Source organism: Prosopis cineraria, unplaced genomic scaffold (genome assembly GCF_029017545.1).
Source record: "Prosopis cineraria cultivar Desert tree isolate PC_DT_omini unplaced genomic scaffold, ASM2901754v1 PC9, whole genome shotgun sequence".
NCBI lineage: Eukaryota > Viridiplantae > Streptophyta > Magnoliopsida > Fabales > Fabaceae > Prosopis > Prosopis cineraria.
Window position 1 is genome coordinate 23,089,704 of NW_026555340.1, and position 27,399 is coordinate 23,117,102.

Below are 27,399 nucleotides of genomic sequence, written 5' to 3' on the forward strand. Positions count from 1 at the left end.
CATAGATTAACTCCTTAAACTTTGATTTAAAACAACTTCATTTTTATACTTTATTGACTAAAAACAACTTAGTCTTATAGTAGTTTTTTATTTAATACAATTCAATTCTAATAATTCCTTAACTCAAGGACTAAATTATACTAAGATAAAATTCAAGTGTTAAATCAATAATTGAGAGAAAGATTAATAACTAAATGTCACCCGATAGTATCCTTGATTTTTAGGACTTGCCTTGTTATATTTGATAAGTTTTTCTTTTGTAAATTAGCAAATCTCATTTGCAAATTCTTGTTTTGATTGTTACAAATGATAGCATGAGAATAGCAAATTTTTAGACTAATTAAATTTTTTAGTCATTTAATATCATACCTTCATCAATATAACATATAAGATTCATAATAAATATAATATTAATAAATTATGAATAATGTGATTTATCTCAAATTTCTTCTCACATATTCCATCCAATTTCATGAGAATGAAGAGAATGTAATAAGAAATTTAACTTTATTCTATAAGTATTTCTGTCCTTTTTAAAAAGATAATTTTTTAAGGAAAAATATTAGGGGTGTTTCTGTCTTATTATTATTATTATTATTATTATGCCAGAAGGGACGTTTTGTCCAATCCAAACAAAGTTGAGATCTTTTTGGAGCCTTTAAATAATTTTAAATTAATTTTTTTTGGATAATTTATAATAATCTCAAAAAACTAATAGTCCTAATGTCCGTACCTTAACTATTTTAGCTTAATGCAAATCATAAAAACTACAAAAACCAAAATAAAAAATGGATATAACGAGTTTGACTGTTGTAGCATCTAACTAATCCTCTTTCATTTGAAATGCATAGATAGTTATAAAATGAAAATCATTAGGGAAGATTTCTTTTTAGGATCAAATATCATGCATATTTTGTATTAAGGACTTTAAATTCTGAAAAAGGTTTTGCAACATTTCTTCCATAATTTTTTAGGATTTTTCATATCTTACAGCTAACACTTTTCAAGAAAATTTGCAAGAAGTGCTGCTTATTTTGCTACTTTTCTTACTCAAGTTTAAAATATGTTGCATTTGGATTTTACAACAAAGTATATCTCTCAATTGGCCTTAAAAGAGATTTTAACTTTTGATAAAAGAAAAGGTAAATATAACTTTTGGTTTTTATACCTTACTCGTATTTTACTTTTGATCTTTATATTTTTTTTTATATTTTAGATCCTTACACTTTTATTTTTATTGTTTTGATCCTTTTGAGGTTCCTATGCTTTACTCATAGAGGGATTGAAAATAATGAAAAATAAAAGTGTAGGGATTTAAAACACAAAAAAAAAAGGAATCATAAGCAAAATGCGAGTAAAGTATAAAAACCAAAAGTTATATTTATTTTAAAAGAAATGAACATAAGCACATTGGATGAATTTGTTATCACCGTCATAACTTGATATTTTGTCACCTTTTAGAGAGTTTTCAAATATTGCATAAAAAAACTATATACCTATTGGCATAATTTTGGGATTCGAGTGCGAAATCTCACGTGTAACTTTTTAAATTTAATTTAAAAGTTAATTTAATTAATTAAGTGATTTAATTTATTAATTAAGGTAATTAAGAGTTAGCATTTGAGTTTGGATAGCCATTTAGGCCTCTTGTACTATATAATAGACTTAGAATAGGGTTTTAGAAGCTATTCAGTTAAATTGGGCTCGTGAATTAGGCTTGAATGACGAACACGCTAAAAATTTTAAATCACAAAAATGTGATCAGATTTCATTTCAAAAGAGAGTTTGAGGATGAATGTGAGAGAGAACACTTAGGCTCTGCTAGGATTTTGTAGGGAAGCATCTTGAGGGCATCTTAGGGCCTCTAAATCCTTAGGTAAGTCCTAAGTACCCTCCTCTCATCTCCTTTAGTTTAGTGCGTTTTTCTAATTCTTTAGTTTTGTAGAAGCCATGTATGAATCTAGGGCTGATTTTCAGCCATTCATATGACCTAAATAAAGTTTATGAATGTTAATAAATATTATACTCTTGGGTTTTATTGATTGGCAGCATTTAATGCCATTTATAAGGGGTATAGAGTAAACCCTAATTTTAAATAATTAAGTTTAAGCTAACGAGCGTAGTTGGCAGTGACTATAAAACTTAATAGGAGTTAAATAAACTAATGGGAGATAGTTTTAGGACTAGTTAGACTTAATCATGCTTAATGGTAGATTTAGGCCTTAATCATGATTAGAGATTAATTAATGATGGTTAGTCATTGAAGTTGTTTTTGTGAATTATGGTTGCAAACTGATTGTGCTTGGAGCTTATGTTCAGAGTAGTTCCCTTAGGAAATTCAAATTTACTCTTGGGGTGGTAGCTCAAAAGTGGAGGTAATTAAGAATTTAATTATTATATATAACTGTGTTTGCAACTATGTTTAACTACTATGTAATTAATGACATAATATTAAAAGCATGACCATGCTATGAGACTGTGTACTTGATATTGTTATTAAATGGAAAGGATGCCTAGTAGTGATACTTATTTGATATCTATGATGATGATGTTATGTAAGTATGAAAAATGAGTTGTGAGCCTAAATTGGCCATGAATAGTTGATGACATTTATATAATAGATTGTATGCCTGGATTGCCTATATTGTTAAGGTAATTTAGATGTCTTGTAATGATTATGCAAATGCATGAACTGTGATAGTAAGCAAGTTTTGTGGCTATGTACATGCTGACTATTGAAATATGCATGACTAGAATTGCATGTGTTAAGTTGAATTTGTGTGAGCATGATGGGTAGGAGTTCACCCTATAGTAGCTGAAGGCTATTTTAGTAAAATTTACATGGTGTGGCCTCCGCTCAATATTCCAGGATCTTTATTTAGTACTATATTGAGTTGTAGTTGGTACCAATAGTTGGATTGTTTAATTATCTATGTGTGGACATTTGAATTATCTAAAACAGAGGTTTAAGCGATTAATTAGGTGCACAAGTTTAGTTTCTATATACTAGCATTATGCTGATATAAGAGGTTCCGCCATGAAGGATGTGATTAGTCATGGCGGATGAGTTAATTTTTGGTTGGCTGAGATGGAAAGTTACTTAGTCCTAATGGATTTGCTTTCATACATTTGGTTAAGGTAGAAAAGTGTATTAATCGAGCCGATTAGGTGTCTTAAGTTTGCCTCGATGAGTGGTCTCTGTGCCACAAGCCATAATAGATGGTTCTAATCTTGCTAAAATGACTGTTTTCTTAGTGCTTTTTTTGTTTTTCATGTTTCCACGCAACTTTTACACTTTAATGTTTTAAAGAAACACCTTATATAACTTTCAAATATTTTGAAATCCTACTTTCAAGATTGATCTTTATTATTATATTTATACCTTAAGGCCATGGTTGATCCTTTTCTTTAAGTGTTATTGGTTAAATGAGTTTAATTTGGGGTTGATGATTGGGGTCATTACACCAAGCCTTTTAGTGATTACTAGGTATGCTAAACGAGTAGATCCTCAATGTGAATAGTGTATCAAAAGATTGTGTGTTTCCAAAGTCCTTTATCGCAATTTCTTTGAAGTGTCAAAGCTATTTAGAATATGCTATAGTGCATATGAAATGAAGTTGCATTATTGATGAGTAATTACAATGGGCACTCTAATAACAAGGGGGGAAATCATAATAAATAGCCTAGGAGATATAAGCTATAATGATAAAGGGCCACACTAGTTGAACTTAAGGTGAGGCATGGTTAATTTAAGGTTACATTGGGGAAGTTGATTCAGGTGAGATGTTTGGGAGAATCCCTTAGTTATATGCTCTTTGCCTTTTATAGAGAAAGATAATAGTGCACTCCTTCAAACTTAAATTTTGGTGCTAGAAGGAGCAATAACCATGCAGGTCATTTTAAGGTCCTTTGGTGCACCTAGTTATGGGAGAATGGTGAGGTGGGTATGTCGAGTTTCTCATAAATGTGAGAAAAATGGTGTGAGACCAGATTGTTGCTCTTATGAAATGCAGCATTCTGCTAAATTGATTCTTATAATTTAGACTTAATGAGTCATATTATTACCCTATGGTATTAAGCCTTAACAAATTTTACTATTGGCCCAATGGGCCAAATTCAATCCAAACAGTACCTTTTGTTGTATCTAAATAGACATAATTAGTCATTATTTATATAACATCAATATATATATATATATATATATTATATAAGTTGCACAATTAAATTTTATACAAAGTATCTCTAAGTGCGAATCATGGCCATTTATTTTTCATGAGACTTCATTTTTATATGAGATTGTGATGAATTTTTTTTATCAACTATTCCAACTAAAGAGAGATTGAAGAGCTTCAACATGTTGGTTCATCAAATTTAGAAACTATATTTTGTATTTATTTTAGAGTTTCGAGTATACAGATCATCTTCAATATATACAAGGCTTTGCCTCATATGACATCACTTCCTTTGATTTGACAAGTAGTTTCTTTAATAAACCCATCCAATTTGTTATATATAATTAAGTTGTGCTTGAGAGCTCTTGATGAACTTTTCTGCAATCTCGAGCTTCAAAATGGGTTTTAAATAACCTTGAAACCCATTAAACATGATGGTCATCCTTTGTTAGATTATATATATATATATATATATATTAGAAATATCGAGAGCCTCATGATTCATTATTGGACTATCCTATCTTTAATTATCTATTCACAATAGCTAATCTTTATGTTGATTGGCTTCCTTGACACGCTTACTATGATAATCTTTTTTTGGATTTAATGTAATTTGTTTTTATTTACACGGTATGACTTTGTAATTCAAGAATCACATAAGATTCAGAGCTCTAGATAAAGAATAAAGATGCAGCCACGTCAGTATCACTGTTCTTAGATCCAATTTGTTCCAAGGACTTTAAAAATTAATGTAAATCATAAGAGACAAAAGTTAAATTTCCCCAGATGTATTATGAAGAGAGAAAGATACAATGGATTCGAAAAGGCAACTAGAGTGGACTTCTCCAAGAATTGCATAATCTCATTTCTATTTTTATTACGCATATGGCAACGATTAGATGATTGGTTAGTATTCTACATATAAATGTGAGCTAAACTAGAGTTAAAATTTTTATAATATATAATTATTGCATCATTAGATATTTTGGGAAAATTTGCTTTCCAAAGCTGTGGTCAACTTGAATTATGGTCCTCATAGTTTTTTCATCAAGGAATTTAATATTTAAAATCATGGTCAATTTTAATCAACAGAACAACAAGAAAAAGGAATGAAGGGATGGGACATTTGTAGACAACACTGCTTAAAAAATGGTTCATTTCTAAGCTTAATGCTTAATGGGATCAACAAACTCAAGAGGATTCACGAGGATGGATGACTATAGCTAGGAACAAATTTTTTTTATCAAAATGTCAGTAAAGTGGACAATTTAAATTTAATTTAATATTAAATTTATTAAAATAAAAATTATAATATGATATACTATCAAATGTACTTAGACAGTACAAATTTCATATTATAATTTTTATTTTAATAAATTTAATATTAAAAAATTTAAAAACTTGAATATAAAGTCTACACTCTTCAAATTAAATTTGCACAGTCCGAATCTTTCTCACACCTCAACGCCTCGGTGGAGGCGCCAGGGAAGACTCGGCAAAGAGAAGATGAGTCCAATAAATTCGGATGGTCGCTCGCTCAAATATCTCACCCTCACGATACCTTCTTTTTCACTCTCAACCTCTCTGCTCTCTCTCTCTCTCTCTCTCTCTTATTTGGTCTCTGATAATAATTAATTAGCCATACCTTAGAGAGCTCGACAATGGTGGTGAAGAAGCCGCGGATTGTGATTATCGGAGCCGGAATAGCTGGTCTCACTGCAGCGCACAAGCTCTACACCTCCTCTGGCTTCAAAGATTCGTTCGAGCTCTGTGTCGTCGAAGCCAGCACCAGAATCGGCGGCAGAATCTGCACGTCGGAGTTCTGTGGTGACCGGATTGAACTTGGCGCCACTTGGATCCACGGAATCGGGAACAGCCCAATTCACAAAATCGCCAAAGATACTCACTCCTTGGACTCCGATCAGCCGTGGGAGTGCATGGACGGCGGCTCCCCGGACACCTTCACCATTGCCGAGGGCGGCTTCAAGCTCAGTCCGGCCATTGTCGACCCCATCGCCAAGCTCTTCAAAACCCTCATGGATCAAGCTCAAGGCAAGACCAATAATGCTTTGATGTTGACCGAACATGACAGCGAAAGGCGCGAGCTTTATCTGAGTTTGGGTTCATTTCTGAGGAATGGACTTGAAGCTTACTGGGACATGGATGAATCGACGGAGGAGCTTAAAGGGTATGGAAAATGGAGCAGAAAGCTTCTTCAAGAAGCGATTTTTAAAATGTATGAGAATACGCAGAGGACTTACACATCGGCGAATGACCTCATGAATCTGGATTACAGTGCAGAGAGTGAGTACACAATGTTCCCAGGTGAAGAAATCACCATAGCTAAAGGTTACATCAAGGTAGTGGAATCACTAGCCTCTGTTCTTCCACCTGGGATTGTTCAATTGGGTCGAAAAGTGACTAAGATCGAATGGAAACCTCAAGGGTTCATGGAAAAATCACAAAGGCCAGTGAAGATTCATTTCTATGATGGGTCTGCAATTTCTGCAGAACATGTCATCATTACGGTTTCATTGGGAGTGTTAAAAGCTGCGATTCGAGAAGATTCAGGTATGTTCTATCCTCCTCTGCCTCTTTTCAAAGCAGAGGCAATCTCAAGGCTTGGTTTTGGTGTTGTCAATAAACTATTTCTGCAACAAGAAAGTAAAATCGCGCACTACAATAACAAGAATGACTGCTTCCCTTCACTGCAAATGGTGTTTCACCCACATGATTCTGAGCTTAGGAACAAGAAGATCCCATGGTGGATGAGAAGAACAGCCTCAGTCTCGCCTATTTACAGCAATTCTAATGTTCTTCAAGCTTGGTTTGCTGGGGATGAAGCTCTAGCACTTGAATCACTGAAAGATGAAGAGATTAAAACTGGGGTTTCAGCTACAATTTCAAGCCTTGTATGGGATTGGAAGTTGTGCAATAATGGGACTAATGCAGATTCTGAGGAGAAATCTCATGGAAGTGAAGCGAGATTCAGTAAAATTCTGAAGAGCAAATGGGGTTCTGATCCTTTGTTCTTGGGGTCGTACAGTTATGTTCCAGTAGGATCAAGTGGTGAAGATTTGGATACAATGGCAGAGCCATTACCAAAGAGAGAAAGCCATAGCAAAAGCAATTTCCAATGTTCTTCATCATCATCAAAATCATCATCCTCCTCTTCACCTCCTCTGCAAATTTTGTTTGCAGGCGAAGCTACTCACAGAACTCACTATTCTACCACTCATGGAGCTTACTTTAGTGGTCTTAGGGAAGCCAATAGGCTTCTTCAACATTATCACTGTGTTGGGATTTTTAATGATCAGTAATTTTTTTTTTTGGGTTATATTTTAATTTTGCTTTAGGTTTTTTTTACCCACTTTTATAAATTTTTTTTATCATTGATTAATCTCTATCATATTATTCCCATCATTATCTCAAACGTCTATGTTTCTCTTTTAAGGAAAGTGGATAGTAAAAGGGGCAAAAAGATGAACAGACAAAAAAAAAAAAACTCCATGAATCATCATCATCATCAGTAGATGAAATATTTACTGATATAGATCTACAATTTCAAAGCTTTGGATCCTACCTCTTTTGAGTTCTCTCATTCTTTCAATGGACAGGATCCACTTAACCCGGCTCTTTTCAGTTTTAGGGGTAAATTAAATTTCAGAAATAAAGTTTAAAAACAAAATAAATAAATAAATAAAAGGAGAACACTTTAGCTGATTTTTATAATACTAGACTTAGACTAGATATGTTCTTTTATACATTATGCATTGCAGGGAATCCAATAAATGAGCCTTGGCCAATGAGCATTGTGTCTGGCTATAAATTTTATTATGTTTAATGCTAAAGTAGTTATATATATATATATATAGTTGAGGGTAAAAATTCATGAGAAACATTTCTTCAATTTTCACTTTCATGCAAGGCAATTGTTGCAAGTCAACGTTAAATGGCCCTAGTAATAGCATTACTCCTCTCATTTGGAAGAGTTTTCAATTTGAATCCAGGATTAACATATTTGTGTGTATGGGATGCACGTGTGTCTCCTTTTTATATTGGAAAGGACTAAGTTAGGTGTAATTTAAAAAAAAAAAAAAAACAAAGACCATCCTTGCAAATATGATTGAGGTTGAGGAGTGAATGAGAGAAATAAAAGATTTGGATGGCAGATTGAAGGTTTTGATTGCCTTCTAATTTTCACTTTGATATTTTTCAAGAAAGTTTTGCCTATTAATTTTGATATCTTTGCTTCTTGTTAAATCGTATCACTTTACTCGAATTTCAAAATAAAATTGCTTCACTCAGCGCAACAGATGATGCGACGAAACACGACAGATTAAATGATCAGAAACTTGTTCAACAAAATTGAATCAAAAGCTTGCGAACTGGACTGAATCGATACACGAGAATAAGAGCCCCGGTAACAAGGGCGAGTAGATGAGTTTGGTCGGAGTGTTGCATGATTTAGATGAATAATAATAGAGATAGAGATATGTGCCCATGAACTGTTGATGTCAACACACCAAAAACCAAGTTGTCCTTAACAATGGGACATGCTTGCTTGGAATCTTCTGGGATGGACAAAACATTATGTATTCTATCATTTATGTTAGAGAAAGTACTTTCGTCATCATGCGTCATATATCAAAATTTTGCAAAAATTTATTTATCTAATCAATAAAAATACGATTTATATTCTTAAAAAGAAAACATGGGAATTTTTTGGTGTTGAATAATCTGTAAGTAACTTCATATATGAGAATTTAAAATTTATTTATTTTGGTATACTAAAAAAGATGAGAAATTTTTGTTAAAATTAATTTGGGTGAATTTAAAATATCGTGTTGTCATTAATCTTCTACCAAACAATGGCTGGGGAGATTCTGTCCATATGCACGTACGTGGATATGTTATTAGCCATACAAACACTCTTGATAGTTGGCTCTAAACTAACCAACTAACCAACCCAGCAAACAAACAGATTGGTCCCTCTACGCTGTAACATGCCATTATATTCAAACCCAACATTATATTAAATTAAATCATTATATCGTGATTAATTTGGTTTGAAATTCCTAAAATGTAGGATATCATCATCACTATCAACATATTTATAAAAATTATAAGTTACATTGTTTACAAGTCATTATTTTGAGTTGCATGCAAAAATATAACGTTCACCCTGATTTTGTATTAGAACAAAAATCAAACTGGTCAACTCAACTTTTAATATTATATTGTAATAGTAAAATGATAGTTATATAAGTCTTAAAAAATCAATTAATGAAAGTTAATTTCTTGATAATTATTTTTAAGAAATAGGTAGCAAATATTTGTTCAAATAATTATAAATTCAAAAATTTTAATTTTAAATAAGAAATTTAATTTTTAAATATAATTCTTAGTTTGTGATTAAAATTTTGTTTTGAAACCATCTAAGTTGGTATTTATAATTCATCTTTTCATAAAGTTGCATCGGAACCTAAATATCATTTATTTAATCTTTTAAAACTATTGTGACTCTTCCTATTGTAATACTCATAATCTTAAAGGATTATCTCCTCTTGGTTCAAATAATCTTATATATTATGAAGTACTTGTTGAGAAGTCACCATGAAGTATGCTTTCTAGAATATTAGTTTTTCAGGAAGTTAATCTATGATTAGCTTGTCATCTAAACCTTTTAAAATAAATCAGAATAGTTTTGACTTCTCCTCCCGTTCTTATTACTTGAGTTAGCCTTACATATGACTTTTTTTTAAACCTTTTATCCTCTAAAAAGTTCAAATTATTATTTTTAAATAAATATATTGATACCTCTAATCGTGTAACTAAATCATGACAATTGAAATATGTGGTTAAAATTAGTTAAAAATCTTGATTTCTTCAAAAATTTATACAAAATTTCCAAAGTAACTTTAATTAAAATTATTAACTTTACCTTTATGTAGCATTTTGATTAGTGAATTTAGATTTGAAATCTTTTATTTAAATTCTTTCATTTAAAATTTATGTATTTAAAATTCTTTATTTAGATAGTTTAAAAAAGTTTAAATGAATAAGAGAGCATGAGTTGAAATTCAAAACAAAAAAATGAAAGCGATAAATTTACCTCTATTTTTCAATTAATGAAAGATGAAAATGAGAGAAAAGAAAAAAATACAAAAGTCATAAAAACATCACAACTGAAAACACAAAGAAGGCGAGATATTTGAATTAACTAAAATTTCAAATGTCTAAGGTATGAAGAAAATTTAAAATTACAAAGGATTTGATTCAAATTTAAATTTAAATTTCTATCAATCGAAACACACCATTAAATCTTCAAGTCAAACATGCCACCCAAATAAACCAATTGGATATGTGGATATTTTTTGAAAATAATCATTATTGTCTCATTAAATTTTATAAGTTATCTCATATTAACAACCAAACAAAGCTTCTAGAAAGTATCTTACACATGTCTCAATATCAAAGGTATAAATACTCTTTATTTTACTTGCATCTTTAAAAAAGAATTAGAAATCAAGAGAACTTGCCAAAATTTTACTCAATAAATAAACTGATGCAATAGAACGTACTTACCTGAATTTCAGTCAATAAAATAAACTTCATTGTTAGCTTCATCCTTCCTTCCCGAAACCAATACAATCAATCAACATTTGAGTTTTGATGAATGTCAAGTGAAAGTAAAATGTTCTCACAAGCCACAAAGCTCCAAAGGCTTGAGAATTATCTCTTGAACATTAACACATGGCATCATTGTAAATCTATAAATCTATCCATCCATCTATATATATATATATATATATATAATTTGATGGTTATGATTAATAATGGCCTTAAGATGGGTCCATGTATATTAATTTCCAATTGCCTTGACTCCATTCACCTTCCTCTCATCATTCATTTTTTCTTACCAACAACAACAAAGAGTTGTGTCCAATCACTTAGAACAACTGTCTTGCTATGATTTAATCACTAAATTCTACTAACTTTTGTTTGAGTTCATCATGCTCCAAATCTATATCTTTTCATCTTTACTAGACACAGATTACACAATAAAGGTAACTCTAGGTAATTTTCACTTCTTCTTTTTTTTTTTCCTATCTTTTACTTTTCTCACACGAATCACTTGTCAAATGGAATAATTTAGTGATAGATAAGCTAAAAACCATACAATTCATAAGTCTTATCGGTTTAACTGCTTATATTGTTTATTATAAAGTTAAATGTAAAATTACTTTTAAATTATAAGTTTAGAAATATCTGAAATTCTAAATTTATTTTTAGTATAATATTTTTTTCAACATTTCAAAATAATACAATATTATCCTTATGGTTAACAAATATTAATTTTGACCATTAGTTGATAAAAAATTACAAAAAATAATATCAAAAATATTATTACATAAAAGGACAAAGAAAATCATAAAAAAGGACCTTAATAAATATTAGTTTTTATAGGGTCTTTTTTATTGTTTATTGGTCATTTTAATATTTTTTTGAATCAATTAAAAGTTAAAGTTAATATTTATTAATGATAAAGATAATATTACACCATTTTTAAATATTAAAGGAAAACATTACATAAAAAATAAGTTTAGAATCTCAAATGTTCGTGGACATATAATTTAAAGATAAATTTATTCTTTAACCTTTGATTATTAACCATCCTATGTTTCTTACAAATCCTAACCAGTGGTCATGGAAATTTAAGATTATTTAATATAATTAAGTTTAAATTAAATTTTTTTCACTGTGATTTGTGTGTGTGTGTGGAGTAAAGATGCAATAATATAATAAAAGTGAGGCCCACTTAATATATATGTTTGCTTCAATCAGCTTTTGATGATTGCATATGACTCACCATGCTGTCACTTGTCTTTGTCTCATACATGAACTAACAAATGAGAATCAGCTTTGCTATGTCCCGCTCACTATCACTGCTAATTACTCAAACGTGACACTTTTTACCCTCTTAATTAATTGACACTCATCATCATCATTATTACTGTGCTCTAATCTCTGTGGACTCTTATGCTGATTAAATCAAATTGATGTTTGAATTATCCTTTTCAATTCTTAAAAAAAAACATTTTATACTAATTAATGAGACAATCCTTCAATTATAGGGGTCATTAAAAATCACTCAATCCTACTGGTCACTCTTGCTTTAGGCCTTTTGAATTGTCCTTTGATTATATGGTTCCCCTTGACTTATAAGACCATTGAATTGACAACACGTGCAAATCAATTTAAGTACATATCTTTACATGATATAAAATTTATTAGAAATTAAATTATTCATAAGTCTTATATAATATAAATAGTAGTGTGTAGTTCATTTTAGATTTCATGTGAAGCATGAATCCACAGTGTCTTAATGTAAAGGAATTCCTTTCATTTTTTTTAACTTAATTATCAGCGGAATTTTAGACTTTGTAGGGTTGTAGTAATCTTGGTTTGATTTATAATCTAATTATGATTTTAATAATGAGTGTATTTATCTCTTTTTTTCTTTTCTCTTTTTTGGTTAAGCGACAAAATTGTGAGTGAGAAGAGAGTTGACATTTTTTACTTTGGTGATAAGAGAGATTTTAGATTAATACAACAATAATATTATAATAATGATACGCCCAAGGAACATGGGTCCCAAGAACATTTATTTCCAAAAGATGAGAATTGAGAGATATTCTTAGAGACAACACATGCCTAAATTTATGATGGAAGGACTCTTAACTCTTAAGTACTTCATGTTCTTCCAATTTCATCAATACCCAATTGAAATTCATTCAATTATTCTTTACATACAATGCACTGCAAAGAAATATAACTAATATATTTTTTAAATAAATTTATTAATGAGTATTCTTAATTTGATTAGTTCACAACTTCACTAAAAGATATCCCCTCTTAAAAATATCAAGAAAGTAGAGATTTTATCACAACAAACTGACATAACTTTCAACCACCAAAGTTGTGTATACTACTAAGCAAATAAGCAGCAGTGGATCTAGAACCCTAGATTAAGGAGGTAACTTTATTTTAAAAAAATTAATGAGTTTAAAAATTAATTTAATAATTGAAAAATTAATTATATAGATTTATTATATTATTAGACTTTGAGTTAAAAAATTTGAAAATTTATATTCAAATTTAGAGACACAATCAAGATGAATTTAATATTTAAGATGAGTGTAAAATATGAAAGGGAGAGGATGCAAAATTTAAAATTTTATATTCATTATGTGTAATTTTCCAAGTGAGTATGTGGCTCTGCCACTACAAATAAGGCCATTGCCTTTGGCCTCTAAATGTTCACTTGTATCCTATAGAATCGGTCATTACTTTATTTTTTAGAACATTAATATTAATTACATATTTTTAGAAAGAATTTATTTCTTGCATATACCCTATATAACCTATCATTATTTTTTTCAATAAGCATTAATGTTAATTATATCTTCCCATTAAAAATTCATGGCCCCACATTTCATTGCACCTATCACTCTCATTCCTAATATCTAAAAATCATTTGTCACAAGGGTGCATAAACCTTACGAGTTCTAACATGTCTTATTTTGTTTCTTTGCATGATTTTTTTTCATGACCTTGTAATAAAAAAAATTGATAAGTTCTATGACTAAAGAAGAAATCTCAATATATCATAAAACTCAAAATTACTGAATTAGTGTATACTATTGAAATCAAAAGGGCTAATATTAGGGAGGGGGGAACTCCCCTTAACATAACAAAATCATGGATCCTTTTTTCTTTTTTGAAAATTTAATTACACTAAAAATTCAGATTCACCAAATGAAGCTATGCAAGAATGAAAATCCCATAACAAATAATGTATTAGCTTTCTCCTTCAAGCAATTGATTATAAAGGTAAGCCCTCACGAGTGATGTCTTTATTGAGGAACTCATGATATATATTTTTACTAATGAAAGCCATTGGTGATATATATATATATATATATATATTCACTCTTTATGTTGATTCAGTCGGATGTACTTTAATCATTCTCTTCCTAAAAAACAATGGTCCCCATTATCATGTTATTCAACTTTGGACAAACATTTCTTTAACTTTACGTGTCCAACTTCTTTAACATAATGATCTCTCAATATTGCTTTTCCTTTTTTGCAAATCTTAGATTAAAATTTTGATGATTTGCATGATTAATTAAGAGGTCTCTCTCTCTAGCTATTTATTCTTTTTCTATCTACATGATAATTTAGCTTCTATCTTTTATCATTATTCTATTGGAAGGGCCAATGACTATGATGACTCTATGGCCAAGATCAAGAAGAAGAAGAAGATGATGATGATGAAATCATGTTCAATTAAATTAAGTTATCACATTGGTGATTTGGATTGTGGATTTTGCTTTGAAAGGTGATTATTATAGCTTTTATTTAATAATAAAGGACGAACAAGTAGCACCTTACTTAAATAGTATTGAGATTAATGGAATCTAAAGATGTCCAATTTCTCTAGTTTAGTCATCTCCATGAAGTGGTTTGTTCAACGTTCTTTTTCTTAAAAGAAGTCTAAAGTTATTTAAAAAAAAAAAAGGGCAAGGTTGATGTATATGCGCATCTATCTACACTCACAATGTATTGAAATTCATATTATTTATAAGTTATAAATAGCATGGTTTATTTTTGACTTCATGCAAAGTATGAACCCCTAAATCTTATTTTTCTTAAATATTCTATACCTAATCTATTTTAACAAAGATTATACATTTTCATTATAATTTTTTAAACAAAATTAAGGGAGAACAACAATAAAGTATTAAAAGGGGAAATTTATGACAATTAAGTTCTTAACAATTTTTAAAAAAATTAATGATAAATATTAATTTAGATAGTTACAAATATAAATTCTAATTTCTAACTGAAGGTTTTTTTTTTTTTTACCAGCAATTGTGAACTGAGGGTTACTTTATTTCAAATTTGAATGTTTTATTTATAATTAAAATTCTTAAATTTATAATTGTTTAGTACTTATTTTAAAAAAAATTATCAAAAACTTAACTATCTTTAATTTTTGTTGGGGATTTAATTATCATCCTCCCTAAAGTTAATGGTTAAAAATTACATTATTTTTATATTTTTTGGAACTGAAATTTCTTTTATATTTTATCTCTTTCGAATTGGAAGGAACTACAAAGTTTTTTTTTAAAATGAATTGTTCAAATCAAATTTGGACCGCAATAATCAACTCATGTGCTTCTTTTTGTTTAATTTGATCCTTAAAAAAATTATAAGCCCTTTGATTATTATAATGATCATATCAATCCTTGAGTCCAAAATCACAGAGTATTTATTAATATTATTATGGAGTTTTAATTACTCGGAGGTTGGATCTAAACTTTATTTTAAAAAATAAGCAAGCATGAGAGTTAATGGAATCTAAAGCTGTAATTCTCTAGCCTTTTAGGCTAATAGGATGCTTTTAGGCTTTCCTTTTTCATATATTCTTTTAGATCAACTTGAAACTTTTAACATCATGCTCTTATTAATTTTCTGCTTAATGCTAAAGTTATGAATTTTAAATTTATGGACTATCTAATCTTATCAAGAATATTTTCACCATTTCTTTTGAATTTTTTCTTATTATGTCATATCATATCATATATTCTATACTACATGGAATAATGTCATTTTGAAATCATCAGGTGATAAATCAAAATTGAGAATAGAAATTTTACCGACAAAATTGGATTGAAAATGCACCAATTATATCATATTCATATATAATAATATCATATTAATTAATTTGTTGTTTTAAGGCAAGCTTCATCTCTCAAATCAAATTGTAAAATGAATAATGCTCAAAAATAATATATGCTTGAAATCACTGTCATAATGTTAGAAGCAAAGCTAGCATAGCAAAACATTTTAGGGGGACACGCCTTTGGCAGTGGTTGGAGGAAAATAGTCTTATTAAAATTGTTGTCCTGAGAAACAGTGATATTAACAAAAATGTTATAATTAAGGGAAAAAGACCAATAACCATATCCATAATTATTCTAATTTCTTGTCATCTTTTTTTTAGGAGTAATTAAATAGATCACAATCCAGCATGCCTGAGGCTTGGTGCATGGATATTATAAAGAAATCCCTAATTGTTATACTAAGCTTTAGATGTTAAGATCATGCATTTAAAATTCTTTTATCTTAAATTTCTCAACAAGAAAATGAAAGTGAGATTTTAGAGTTAATGGTTTATTAACTGGATTAATAATTAGCTTTCAAATTCTACAAGATCAATTGTTAAGAAGAATTTTCTCTAACGATCCCTTCAAGCCTATGTATATTAAATAAATTAATTTAAATTTTAATATTTTTTATAAATAGGATCAAAGGTAGTAATAATAATAAAAAAGATAAAGTTGATTTTTTTAAAAAAATTACATATAAGAAAATTTATCATTTTCAAAATAGATTAAAGTTCTATAAATAAAAATATTTTTTCTCTCAGTGATATTAAGAGGGCTTGAATTTTTTATTTTTTATTTTTATCGCTGTTGATATTGGAACAATAGGTGGTACTGATGATATTTTGCATATAAATAGTGGTCCAGATTTCATGCTCCCAAATTATCAAGTTCTTAGCAAATGAGATTTTTTATCTTCAAAAATAGGGAAATAAAATAAAATAAAATAAAAATTCATTATAAATTAAAAATGAAAATTTAAAATAAAAGATGGACCCTCCACATCCAAATCCTGGGTCATAGGAAAAAGATGCAATCAATCTCCAATTTTTCAATAAGATTTTATGTTAATACTTATTGATCATCATGGAGATTAAAAAAATAGAGAAAAACTTTTTTCTTTTTTGAAAAAAAAAATTGTGGCAGCAAGGGCATATACTCCAAATTTAACTGTCACATCTCTTAGATCTTATGTTTGCTTTCATTGATGAACCTGAAAATGAATTAAATATAAGGTTTGGTTTCATCCATTTGGGAATAACATTCACTCCAAATGTATAGAACTTTTAATCCATTTGGATGATTTTTCACCAAAAATTTTGTCTGAGGTCAATGTCTTTACCTAATAAATGATTTAGGATATGTTTTACATTATCTGATTGTAAATTTTCTGTTATAGTAATAAAATACTATTATAATAAAAATAAGGAATAATAAAATATTTGGTCTCTTAAGCTTTCCTCAATTATTAATTTAATCTTTAAAGTTTAATTTTTATCAATCAAATCCTTAAAGTTTTATAATCATATAAAATTAATTCTTGTGATTTCAAAACCAAATAGCTGTGGTTATCAAATTTTAGGGCTTGATTGATAAGAAAATAAATTTTAAAAATCAAATTAATAACCAAAAAAATTAAGGAACAAAATTTTTTTATTCCTAAAAAATTTAAGGGCACGTCCACACTATATTTGTATCTCCATATACAATTTTGTTGTTTCCATGGAGAGATTGAACCATTTTGATTACTATGCAATTCTTTCCCTAATATAACTTCGTTCACTTTCTATTGTGGTCTTCACAACACAAGGTTTTGCTTACAAAAATCAACCAAGGTTCAAAAATACATGGTTAGTTACTTAGTAAAATTAGATTTTCCCCCTATTGGAATTTTTTCAAAAAAGGTTTTTAACATTTAAATCCTATTAAAAAGTGGCCAGAAAAGACCTTTTTGAAATATATGATATTAAAAGAATAAAAACAATGTCAGGTGTTAGTCCTAGTAGGAAGAAATATGACCGCCCTCTCTGACGTCCTAGGAAAAAGTAGTAAAATGCTCTCAAGAATTAATTTTTTAAAAATATAATCAGCTAAGAATTGGGAACAGATTGAAAATTTTCAAACAAATATTAAAAAAATATGGGTTATAATTCCTCTTTATTTATTTATGTGTTGGTAAATACTTCCCTTTAATTTTTTTATCGCTAATTACTTATAAGTTATATCTTTTCTATAATAGCTTTATAATCATTGGACTAGACATGAGAATTTTTAAGTGCCATGGATCTAAGATTGAAGTCAATGCAACACATTCTTTAGAACTGCATTATAATTATAAATTTGCAGTAACTATTGATTTATGTGGATTTGTTATATTTAGTTTGGGGGAGAAAAGTTAAATTTTCTTTCCCTTTAAACGACTGCCCATCAAAGAACAAATTAACAAATAAACAAAAAAAAAAGTTACTAATAAAGAACTGAAAGAATGTTTCTCAATCCTCATATCATTTTTTTAAAGGATTGAATTTCATTACAGTCCGTAGATTTTCAATTCAACAATAAAGATCCCTACTATTTCTTTTTGAATTATTTGTCTGTCGCATTATGTCATTTGACATCATATACATAATATGTATTCATTTTGATATAAACAGATGATGTGACATCATATAGACTATATATCAAAATGAATTATTAAAATCATTTCGATAAAATGGAAACGAGAACACAAAGTATATTGTGACTCAATACACTATTTTCATATGCTACTCTTGGTAGCAACGCCTTGTCACTGCCAAATTGTTTATACAAAACTCTTTTTTCGCGCCCCCCCCCCCCTGGCATGCAAAAGATTTGGCTTCAATGCAGCCCATAGATTTTCAGTTCAATCCTTGAAAGATGACACATCATCTAATTTAGCCTGCAAAACGATGACATTTCACTATGTATAGATAACATAGTGCAATGACATAAGACATCAAAATGGACAATAGAAACTTTCCTGGCAGGATTGAATTGAAAACACACAGATTACACTTAATCCATACAGTATCTCAGGCACCAGTTGAAAGGAAGCAACACTTCATTACTTTCATTTCAAAATGTTCATACATAACAATTCTGCATGTTACATAGCAATCACAGCAATGTGTAAAGCAGAGTTCTTTATTGTTACAAGCCAAGTAGCATATGGAGAAATATATTTAATTAAGCAGAATAAATATATTGCCTGTGCCTGTGCACAGAGCATCTTTACAACCAAATTTGCCTTATGTAGGTGCCTTTGGTCAGGTGGTGCGTGTATATGTATCAAGTAATAGAAGCCATGGAGTATTATTGTATTGGACTTCAAAGCTCTCTCTTTTACTGCTAAAATGGTGCATTGGAGGATGAGCTGCACAAGGCCTCAATTGAGAACTTCTTTGCATTTCCCGGACATGGGTCTCCTCCAAAAACTTCAGGAGCAACAGTTACGAAGCAAGATTGCTTGCCAATGCAGTTCTGCACAAAAAGGCCAAGATGACGTCGATGAGAAAGTGAAATATTATAATATCAGGAAAATTTCTTCCTCAAAACCTAGATACAGTAATTTAAGTATTATCTGTTTCTGAGGCCAATTTTTTTTTTTTTAAAAAAGTTTTCTGTGTGAAGTTCTTGGATTATTATGAGCCAGAGTTCTCTTCCTGATGGAGTCAATGATGTGCTTTTGAGTTGGAAAAAATATCCACACTTGAAATTTTATTAAAGTATCTTACAGAAAAATTTTAGTCAAAATATTAATGGTCAAGAGAAATATCATTGTTTGGCAAACTCCCTACATCCATGCACTAAGGTCCACAAATATAACCAAAGAAGCTCTCAAAAACCTCCCAAATAAGTCAACCTCTCAGCGTTTTCACTGTCATGACTCTGCAACACTTCAATATTAATGCACCAGACCTCTGTTGTACCTGGAACCACAGACTACACAACACAACACTAAAACAAACCTCTTTATGCTACTCAAGACTTGACAGTCTGATTACTTTCTTTTCCTTTGTAAGGATTTCTAGTAAATCTATCCTGTTTTGCCTTTTCAAGGGACACAAAGTATGGCATTCTTAACTTTGAAAGTCTAGTTTCCTGGAAAGCTTGAAAGAATCTCCATACCAAACTCATCCTTAAAGAGTTCTCCGATGGTTTGCCATGACTTAATGCTGGAATGGAGCTATTCATTAAGATGAAGGAAACAAAAAGGAAATAAAAAAGGAAAAGTTGGATTACCCTTTTAGCAGCATCATATGACCTGGTGGCATGACAGCTCCCCTCTAGAAAGTTTCCACACACACCCTGTGGCTGTCCATAGCTAGCAAATTTAATCTGGGAGATCTTTTGCCCAGGTGAACACCGTAAATGAGCTTTAGGGGTATGAATTTTTCCAGATTTTAACATGTGCCAATGCTTTAGCGTTGGTTGCCCTTCAGAAATATCAGCACAAACAGTTTTTGTGGATCTTTTCACCAAAGAAATTCCAGTAGGGTCACCTCCCCATTCTTCAAGCACAACCAAAAAGTTATCACTTGGGTTCAGCCATGATCGAGGAACATGATACCTGAGAAGATGATAAAATGTTGTTATCATTCCCAAGGACTGACTATTTCAACTCAATAGATTACATTTTTAACCCACAAGCTCCAATATGTCCATTACAAAAGCTTCTGTTGATCATTTGGTCACAGAAGTTCTGATATAATGTCAAAGACTTGAAGTGAAAGCTAGACGATATACTGTTGTCAAATAAGCTGTGTGCATGCTTACCATCTCTGAGAGGGTTCTCCACAATTTGTCTGACATTTGTATTCAGTGTAGTTTCCGGCATAATCACAATCATTACACCTGCCATGTGCTATATATCCAGCCCAATGGCGCCCAATGCTCTGACCATTCACCCAGACTTGACCCTTTCCCATGCTACTCATATCAAAAGCCAACGGATCGTTGCCTGCCGGTGTGCTAAAGGTTGTCTGATAACACCACAGCATTAAGCAACTCAGGATAAATGTAGATGTAGGTGATCACAGGTGACAGAAAAAGACATGAAGCATTTTGTAGCAGAAAATTTTACCTTGTACCATGTCAAAGGTTGTTTCTTAGCCAACAAGGATCCCTTTGCCCATTCAACAGAAGAACTCCCACTTTCAGTATAAAGGCTTAAGGCTTCGCCTTTCAGACCAACCTGCTCAACAACATGCAACAACTTAAATTCTCTGCAGTTGCAACTTGCAACTTCCACTGAAAAAATATGACAAAAAGCTGCATGTGAATTGTTAATGCTTAAACTTTTTCTTGCTACCCACGGAGATAAATTTCATCAACAACACTTTTCAATAGTTACATAGCAAATTTTTTCTGTTGCTTCCGTAGAAAATTTGCATGTGTATACACACACACACACACACACACACAGATGACAGACCTTGTAAGACCATTTTTGTCGAGATAAATCCCTCGTCCCCTCATTTAGACCCGCCAGTGTGACTGGGCCTAACACCCCAGCATTCCATGTCTCGAAGTGCAAGCCAACATTCTGGATTTATTTGAATATAAAATTAGAATAAGTCTTGAAAGCTAAAAAAGAAAACACAGATTAAAATAGTGAGAGAGCCAACCGGGAGACCAACGGCAACACTAAGTAAAGAGATCTTGTTATTGCCAACACTCAGCTTCACACTGTCACTAAAAGTTAATTTAGGATTCTTTAAACTCCCATACACAATCCCTACATTGATACAGGAGATGGTTAAGTGATAAAGTTTATCAAAGCAAAATATTAATTAAAAACCACCTTATACCAATTAATTACCTGAAAGTTGACCATTAATGAAAACATGTAGAGCATGGCCTGCTGACATTACGGTGAGAAAGGGAGATTCCCCACTCTTTATAAAAGCTTCATCAGGATCAATATTGACACTGACCAAGATATCAATATTGATTAGATGCAGATAGCACTTAAGTAGTAAGAGGATCAATATTCAAATTATTTGGATTTTGGAAGGCAAAGACTGATCAATTAAAAGATACTCACTCTGTCATGTACCACAAATAATCTGAGGAATCCCAGGTGACATTAACCTGCTCCCAGAGTGCATATTCTGTAAAGGAATCATCTTCACTGGATGATGCAGGTTCTTCAATGTATGACTGCCAAGTGAATTCACCATCTACGGGTGTCATCTCCCTCCCAGAGCTCTGGGAACCAACCTGCACAAGATTGGCAAACAGACATACACGTGTCACCCAAGAAAACATCTCAATATGGCAATGACAAAGGATTTCCCCCCCCCCCCAAAAAAAAAGAGGTATTTATATAATGGGTCTGTCCTTCAGGAACAACTCAAGGAAGGAACCGCCTAGTTTCTGTAAGAAATATGTAAGTGACCTATTCACCTCCGGATACATAATTTTGGCCGCACATTTCACAAAGAAACAAAATTAGAAAAATAATGAGTTTTGTACTAGGAAATCAGTCTTGTCTTACCCTTGCAGTGTTGAAAACTTCAGTTTTGCAGTCAGGGAGAATGCTGATAGACCAAGGTGGCAAGTCATATTGGCCATTTCCAAATGTAGCTTTTGAAGCAGACTTGGTGTCATAATTTGCAAGAAATGCAGCACAAGCACCAGACTCTGTCTTGAACACATGAGCCTGGGAGAATATTAAAGAAGAAATAACAAATTAACTTTCCAAACATGAGGCAGCTTTGTCAGTTTTGATCAGCAGAAATATTTTACCTCCAGGTTCATTCCAAGTCTTGTCACAGTAGGATCTGCAGACACTAAAGCTGGCTCACATAGCTTTATTGCTTTATGCAAATCTCTCAAATGACCCCATTTTGGTTCATTCAGAAGTCCTGATATATTTTTAGAAAGCTTCTCATTAACAAAGCTTCTTATGATTTTGGAAGTGAATACATGCACTTTTGCAGCAAATGATGTTTATTTTTTTCACCTAATTACCAAATGACAATGATTGGCAAGCATGAATACAATTTGAACATCATAAGAATACCATATTCATCAATAGGAGCATCATAGTCATAGCTTGTGGTAATGAAGAGGCCACTAGATGTTCGGCCAAAGTTTGTTCCTCCATGATACTGAATAAGGAAAAAATGAGATAGTATACTTAAGTCAGAGTTTTTGCAACATAATCACATGAATTAGATTATTACTAGCAGCAGAGTGACAATCAACCCACCATATAGTAATTAACAAATGAACCACCATTCTGTATGAATCTTGCAACTGAGAATGCCTGGTCTTCCACTGGTCTACGTGGGACTGCACCACCAAACTCAGTATACCTAAACAAGAGATTTAGATTAAATATATGATTAAGATAAATAGCTTGTCATCTATAAAGTATCATTTGCATGAGTTACCATCCACTCCAGTTCTCTGTCCACATTTTGGGCTTGTACTTCGTGTTGGCTCTGAAGTTATCACAGTAGTACCCATTACACGTGTCAATCTATCACACAGTGATCAGAAAGAGAAACATGTAAGAAAGGAGTAGAATCTTCTGTCCACATTACATTTTGGTGACAAATTTTGAAACTAAACAATTAAGTTATGAAAGCAATAAAAGTAAGTGGACAAAGCTAGGCACGACTTTTAAGAGCTCACTTCTTGGGTCTCTAACAAAAGAAAGTACAAGTGCATAATTTTCAGCTCAGCACAGCATAACTGGACCTTTGGATTTTGAAAACTTCAACTTAAGGACCCGTAAGGAACAAAATTACTCTATAAAGAAAATTAAAATGCTTTTGAAAGACTCTTATCCTTCAGAAGAATTTTTATTTATAAGGCCATTTAGTATAATTGTTATCCTCTAGAAGAATTTTCCGTTTAAATAAAGAATCCTTAAATGCCATGTTTATGACTACGTCAAAGAGCCTGAATCTAGTCTAGTCTCAAATCAGGACCCGACTGAAAAACTTGAATTGCAAATATAGGCTCCCATGGCTGCAATTACACAACAACCAAGAACCAGACTAAAGTAGGCAAGCTAAAACTGCTTAGCTATTAGCTTATATGTACCCTTTAAAAGTAAATAAAAGCAAAAAAAAAAAAGAACAGAGGGTGAACAGTAAAATATCAAATAGTAAAGTATCTAACCCACCTAATTAAGCAACTGACTTTTAATGCGAAAACCCCACCAGGATACATGGATCATATACATTTAATGCAACAAAATATCGTTTTGTGGAAAAAGACAGCCACGAGAGAAAAGAAAAGGAGGGAAATGACATGAAGAAACCGCTGTAGTAAATTAATTGCATTTAAGGATCATCAACTGTTGAAATTACATAGAAGGACTAAGGTTTTTTAAAAACAGAGTAAATGGACAAAAATGCCCTTACAACTTCATTAACATATTCCAGTTGTAAATCCTGAAAACTTAGTTGCAAATCACAGACTCAATTGTATGGTGGAAGCTTTAAATCCTAGAAGCTCAATTGCAAATCCCGGAAGATCGGTCACAAATTTTAAAATATCAGCTGCAAATCAGTATAAATTATGGAAGTCAACCAATTAATCTCCCAGTTTTTATGACTGATTTGCCACTCATCTTTCAATATTTGCAACCCAGCTTCCAAGATATACAACTAATCTTCCAAGAATTACAAATTACTAAGCCTCCATGATTTACATCTGAACTTCCAATATTCACAACTAAGCTTCTAAAATTTGCAACCAAAACATGTTGCCAACCTAGTAAGGGTATTTTGGTACATTTACTTAAAAAAATTGACCCTTCTCCGAAATTTCATGAATTGGTGATCCCTATATGCAATTAATTTCCTAAAGTGGTCTCTAAATGTCATTTTCCTGAAGAAAAACATTTCATTTCAAGAAAGAAACAAGATAGCTTGAACTTCGCACTTACCACAGGATCAGGAGCATCTGGTTGCTTACACATAACCCAAGGAGCCTCAGTGTCAAGACCTACAGCCATTTTAGCCGCCCATTGCGAGTAAGCTTTTCCAGCAGACCCAAGTTTCCCCTCAATAGGTCCAAACTCGTTTTCTATCTGTCAAATTCATTTGGAAAAAAGTTTGCATCTTCAACAAGTCAATAACTTTTCTACACTAAGCTTTGAGTTAAAGGTACGTAGTGTGCAGCTGTACTATGATCCAAAGAATTCAAATTTGAATTCCGAGTCAAGCTAAATCAATAATGAATTATTTTTAATGTACATATATTTGAATCTTATTATTGCACCTGAGACAGGATTATTGGACCTCCCTGAGCTTGAAACAACTTCTCTTCCTTCATCATGCTAACAATCTTCCCAGTAAACTTTTGCATTGCGGCCTTCATGACATCAAAATTACGAAGATGAATCATTTGTTTTAAGATTAAACAGCATAAAATGAGATTAATTCAGATAAAAAATGAATATAGAATGAGATCATGATGACCCAAGTTGAAAAACAATCTAACCTTGAAAGGCTCATTATCAGTTCTGAAGCTAATACCCGGCACAAACTTGAGCCAAACAGGAAATCCCCTGAATTTAAGAACAGAGCATGTGATCTTTTCAAGTATTTTCCAAGGATTTTGCTTGTCTAGTAACTTCAAAATCACGAAGCAAAGATATGAATGAATTATCACAATCATTACCCAAAGTTCCATTCCGCACACACGTAGGGACCAATGCGGAGATGAACGTAAAGGCCAGCTTGCTGAACCAGCTTGATGAACTTTACTAAGTCGAACCTATCCTCGAAAAAATACTGAAATTCACAATTCCATGAAAAAATATATATACATCGTGAGCTTCCTTTTCAGCTTTTAAAAAAACAAAAAAATCAAGGAAGCATTTGTATAGTGCCATTACTTTTCCAGGAGACGGCTCGTGGCCATTCCAAAACACATAGGTCTGTATAACATCTAAGCCTCCGTCTTTGGCCTTCTGTATCAGGTCAGGCCACATCTGCATTCACCCAGAAACGATGAGGAAGTGTGAGAAAATTAGAAACTAGGCAAAAAGTTAGGACTAAGAAGTCAAGTCACCTCAGGTGTGCTTCTTGGGTAGTGAATGGACCCAGAGATCAGAATCCTTCTGTTACCATCAATAATAAGAGCTTTGTGATCGTAAGTCACAGAAGCCGAGACAGCAAAAAACCAGGAACAAAAAAACAATAACACAACAAATTTTCCACTGGGTAGAAACCCCATTAAATCTCTTGGACTCATAGCCTTCTGGGCTTCTCAAAGGAACGGCCTTTCTTGCTCCTTCGAACACTCAGAGACAAAAGGGATACGATTCTGTTTCTGCACAATGCGTTTTCTGAGCTCTCTGATTCTTCTTTTTCTTTGGGATTGAAACGAAATGGAGGCCACTAGAGAGCATAAGAGTGGCGGGTGATCAGTGAGAGGCCTGAAACTGCATTAGTGTTATGTCGTATTTATACATGCGCCCATTTGAAGAACACAAGTTGGCAAAGTCGCTTTCTTTTTGTTTCTTGTATGGAGAAATGAATTGACGTGGGGCTTACATGGCGTTACAAACTAAGCAATCCCTTCAAGCTTGGGTTTGATTAATCTAATTTTGTATCTTTAAAGAAAGATCTCATGCTAATAATAATTATGACTTTTCTAATAGATTATAGAAAAAAGAATGGGAAAAATCTTTATTGATCTATATGTCACACATGAGATTGTGGCGTTCGGTTTGTAGTAATCAAATTGTGGGGTAATAGATGTCATAAAAATCATAGTTAAGTCTTAAAATGATAAATTTAAAACAGTGTCGGTAAATTTTTTTTCAAATATGTTATAAATATTAATTTAAATAATTACAAATTTGAAGATTCAAATTGCACACAAGACATTTGAATCATTAACGTAACTCAGCTTACTATTAGGATTCATGTTTATAACTAAAACTACAAATTTCAAAAAATATTAATTATATTTTTCTCAAATTGTCCATTATAGATGGATTGATTTGTTAAAATAGAGGGAAAAGGTAAATATTAATTACCAGGACATTTTTGTCCAAATATTTAATTTCAAACATGATTATTAAAATTAACTAATCTCCTTAAACCATGTAAAGTGATTGAAATTCTCTTATATTTAAAAATAGAGAGAATATTTATTTTGTCTATGAATCTCATCAATGATTTTAAAAATTAATACTCTCATTTAAAAATATAAAATATTTTTAATTGAATTGTACGTTTTAATAAATTGTTTAAGTTAATTATCTTCAAACTAACATCAACTTTTCATGCATGCTCTTATTTAATAGGATATCTCACTAGCTAGAAGGTAAAGAGTTAAATGGTTTATTCATTAAAGTATTTTTTAAAAAAAATATTAATTACATGTTAAAAAAATTAAAAATACCTTATATTTTTAAATATTTAGTTTCAGAAAACAAAATCTTATATTTTTAAATGGGGTGGGTATATTGTTTTCGCATGAAAAAAAAAAAG

General features: G+C 31.2%; 2 protein-coding genes across 2 annotated transcripts; one reads left to right on the forward strand and one right to left on the reverse strand.

Annotated features, from left to right (window-relative positions):
• Positions 1-5,675: 5,675 nt before the first annotated feature.
• LOC129320492 (probable polyamine oxidase 5) lies at positions 5,676-7,605 on the forward strand. The gene has a single exon (XM_054965980.1). The coding sequence runs from the start codon at positions 5,834-5,836 to the stop codon at positions 7,490-7,492; it is 1,659 nt and encodes a 552-aa protein (XP_054821955.1). The 5' UTR covers positions 5,676-5,833; the 3' UTR covers positions 7,493-7,605.
• An 11,369-nt stretch (positions 7,606-18,974) lies between these two features.
• LOC129320656 (beta-galactosidase) lies at positions 18,975-26,328 on the reverse strand. Its single transcript, XM_054966200.1, has 19 exons — positions 25,970-26,328; positions 25,794-25,889; positions 25,577-25,689; positions 25,397-25,463; positions 25,175-25,267; positions 24,840-24,983; positions 23,332-23,420; positions 23,148-23,253; positions 22,959-23,046; positions 22,682-22,800; positions 22,431-22,595; positions 21,978-22,153; positions 21,753-21,862; positions 21,559-21,668; positions 21,366-21,476; positions 21,015-21,125; positions 20,708-20,913; positions 20,174-20,501; positions 18,975-19,411 (listed from the first exon to the last, which is right to left on the reverse strand). The coding sequence occupies exons 1-19, from the start codon at positions 26,150-26,152 to the stop codon at positions 19,280-19,282; spliced, it is 2,547 nt and encodes an 848-aa protein (XP_054822175.1). The 5' UTR covers positions 26,153-26,328; the 3' UTR covers positions 18,975-19,279.
• Between the last annotated feature and the right edge of the window lie 1,071 nt (positions 26,329-27,399).

What these genes read in the sequence shown, in the direction of transcription:
- LOC129320492 (XM_054965980.1), top strand. Translation starts at nt 5,834, where the DNA reads ATGGTGGTGAAGAAGCCGCGGATTGTGATTATCGGAGCCGGAATAGCT.
- LOC129320656 (XM_054966200.1), bottom strand. Translation starts at nt 26,152, where the DNA reads ATGAGTCCAAGAGATTTAATGGGGTTTCTACCCAGTGGAAAATTTGTT. An exon ending in GTCCAATAATCCTGTCTCAG is followed by an intron (nt 24,984 to 25,174) that starts GTGCAATAATAA and finishes TGAATTTGACAG; the next exon opens with ATAGAAAACGAGTTTGGACC. An exon ending in GTGTTGCCGTTGGTCTCCCG is followed by an intron (nt 21,477 to 21,558) that starts GTTGGCTCTCTC and finishes AAATAAATCCAG; the next exon opens with AATGTTGGCTTGCACTTCGA.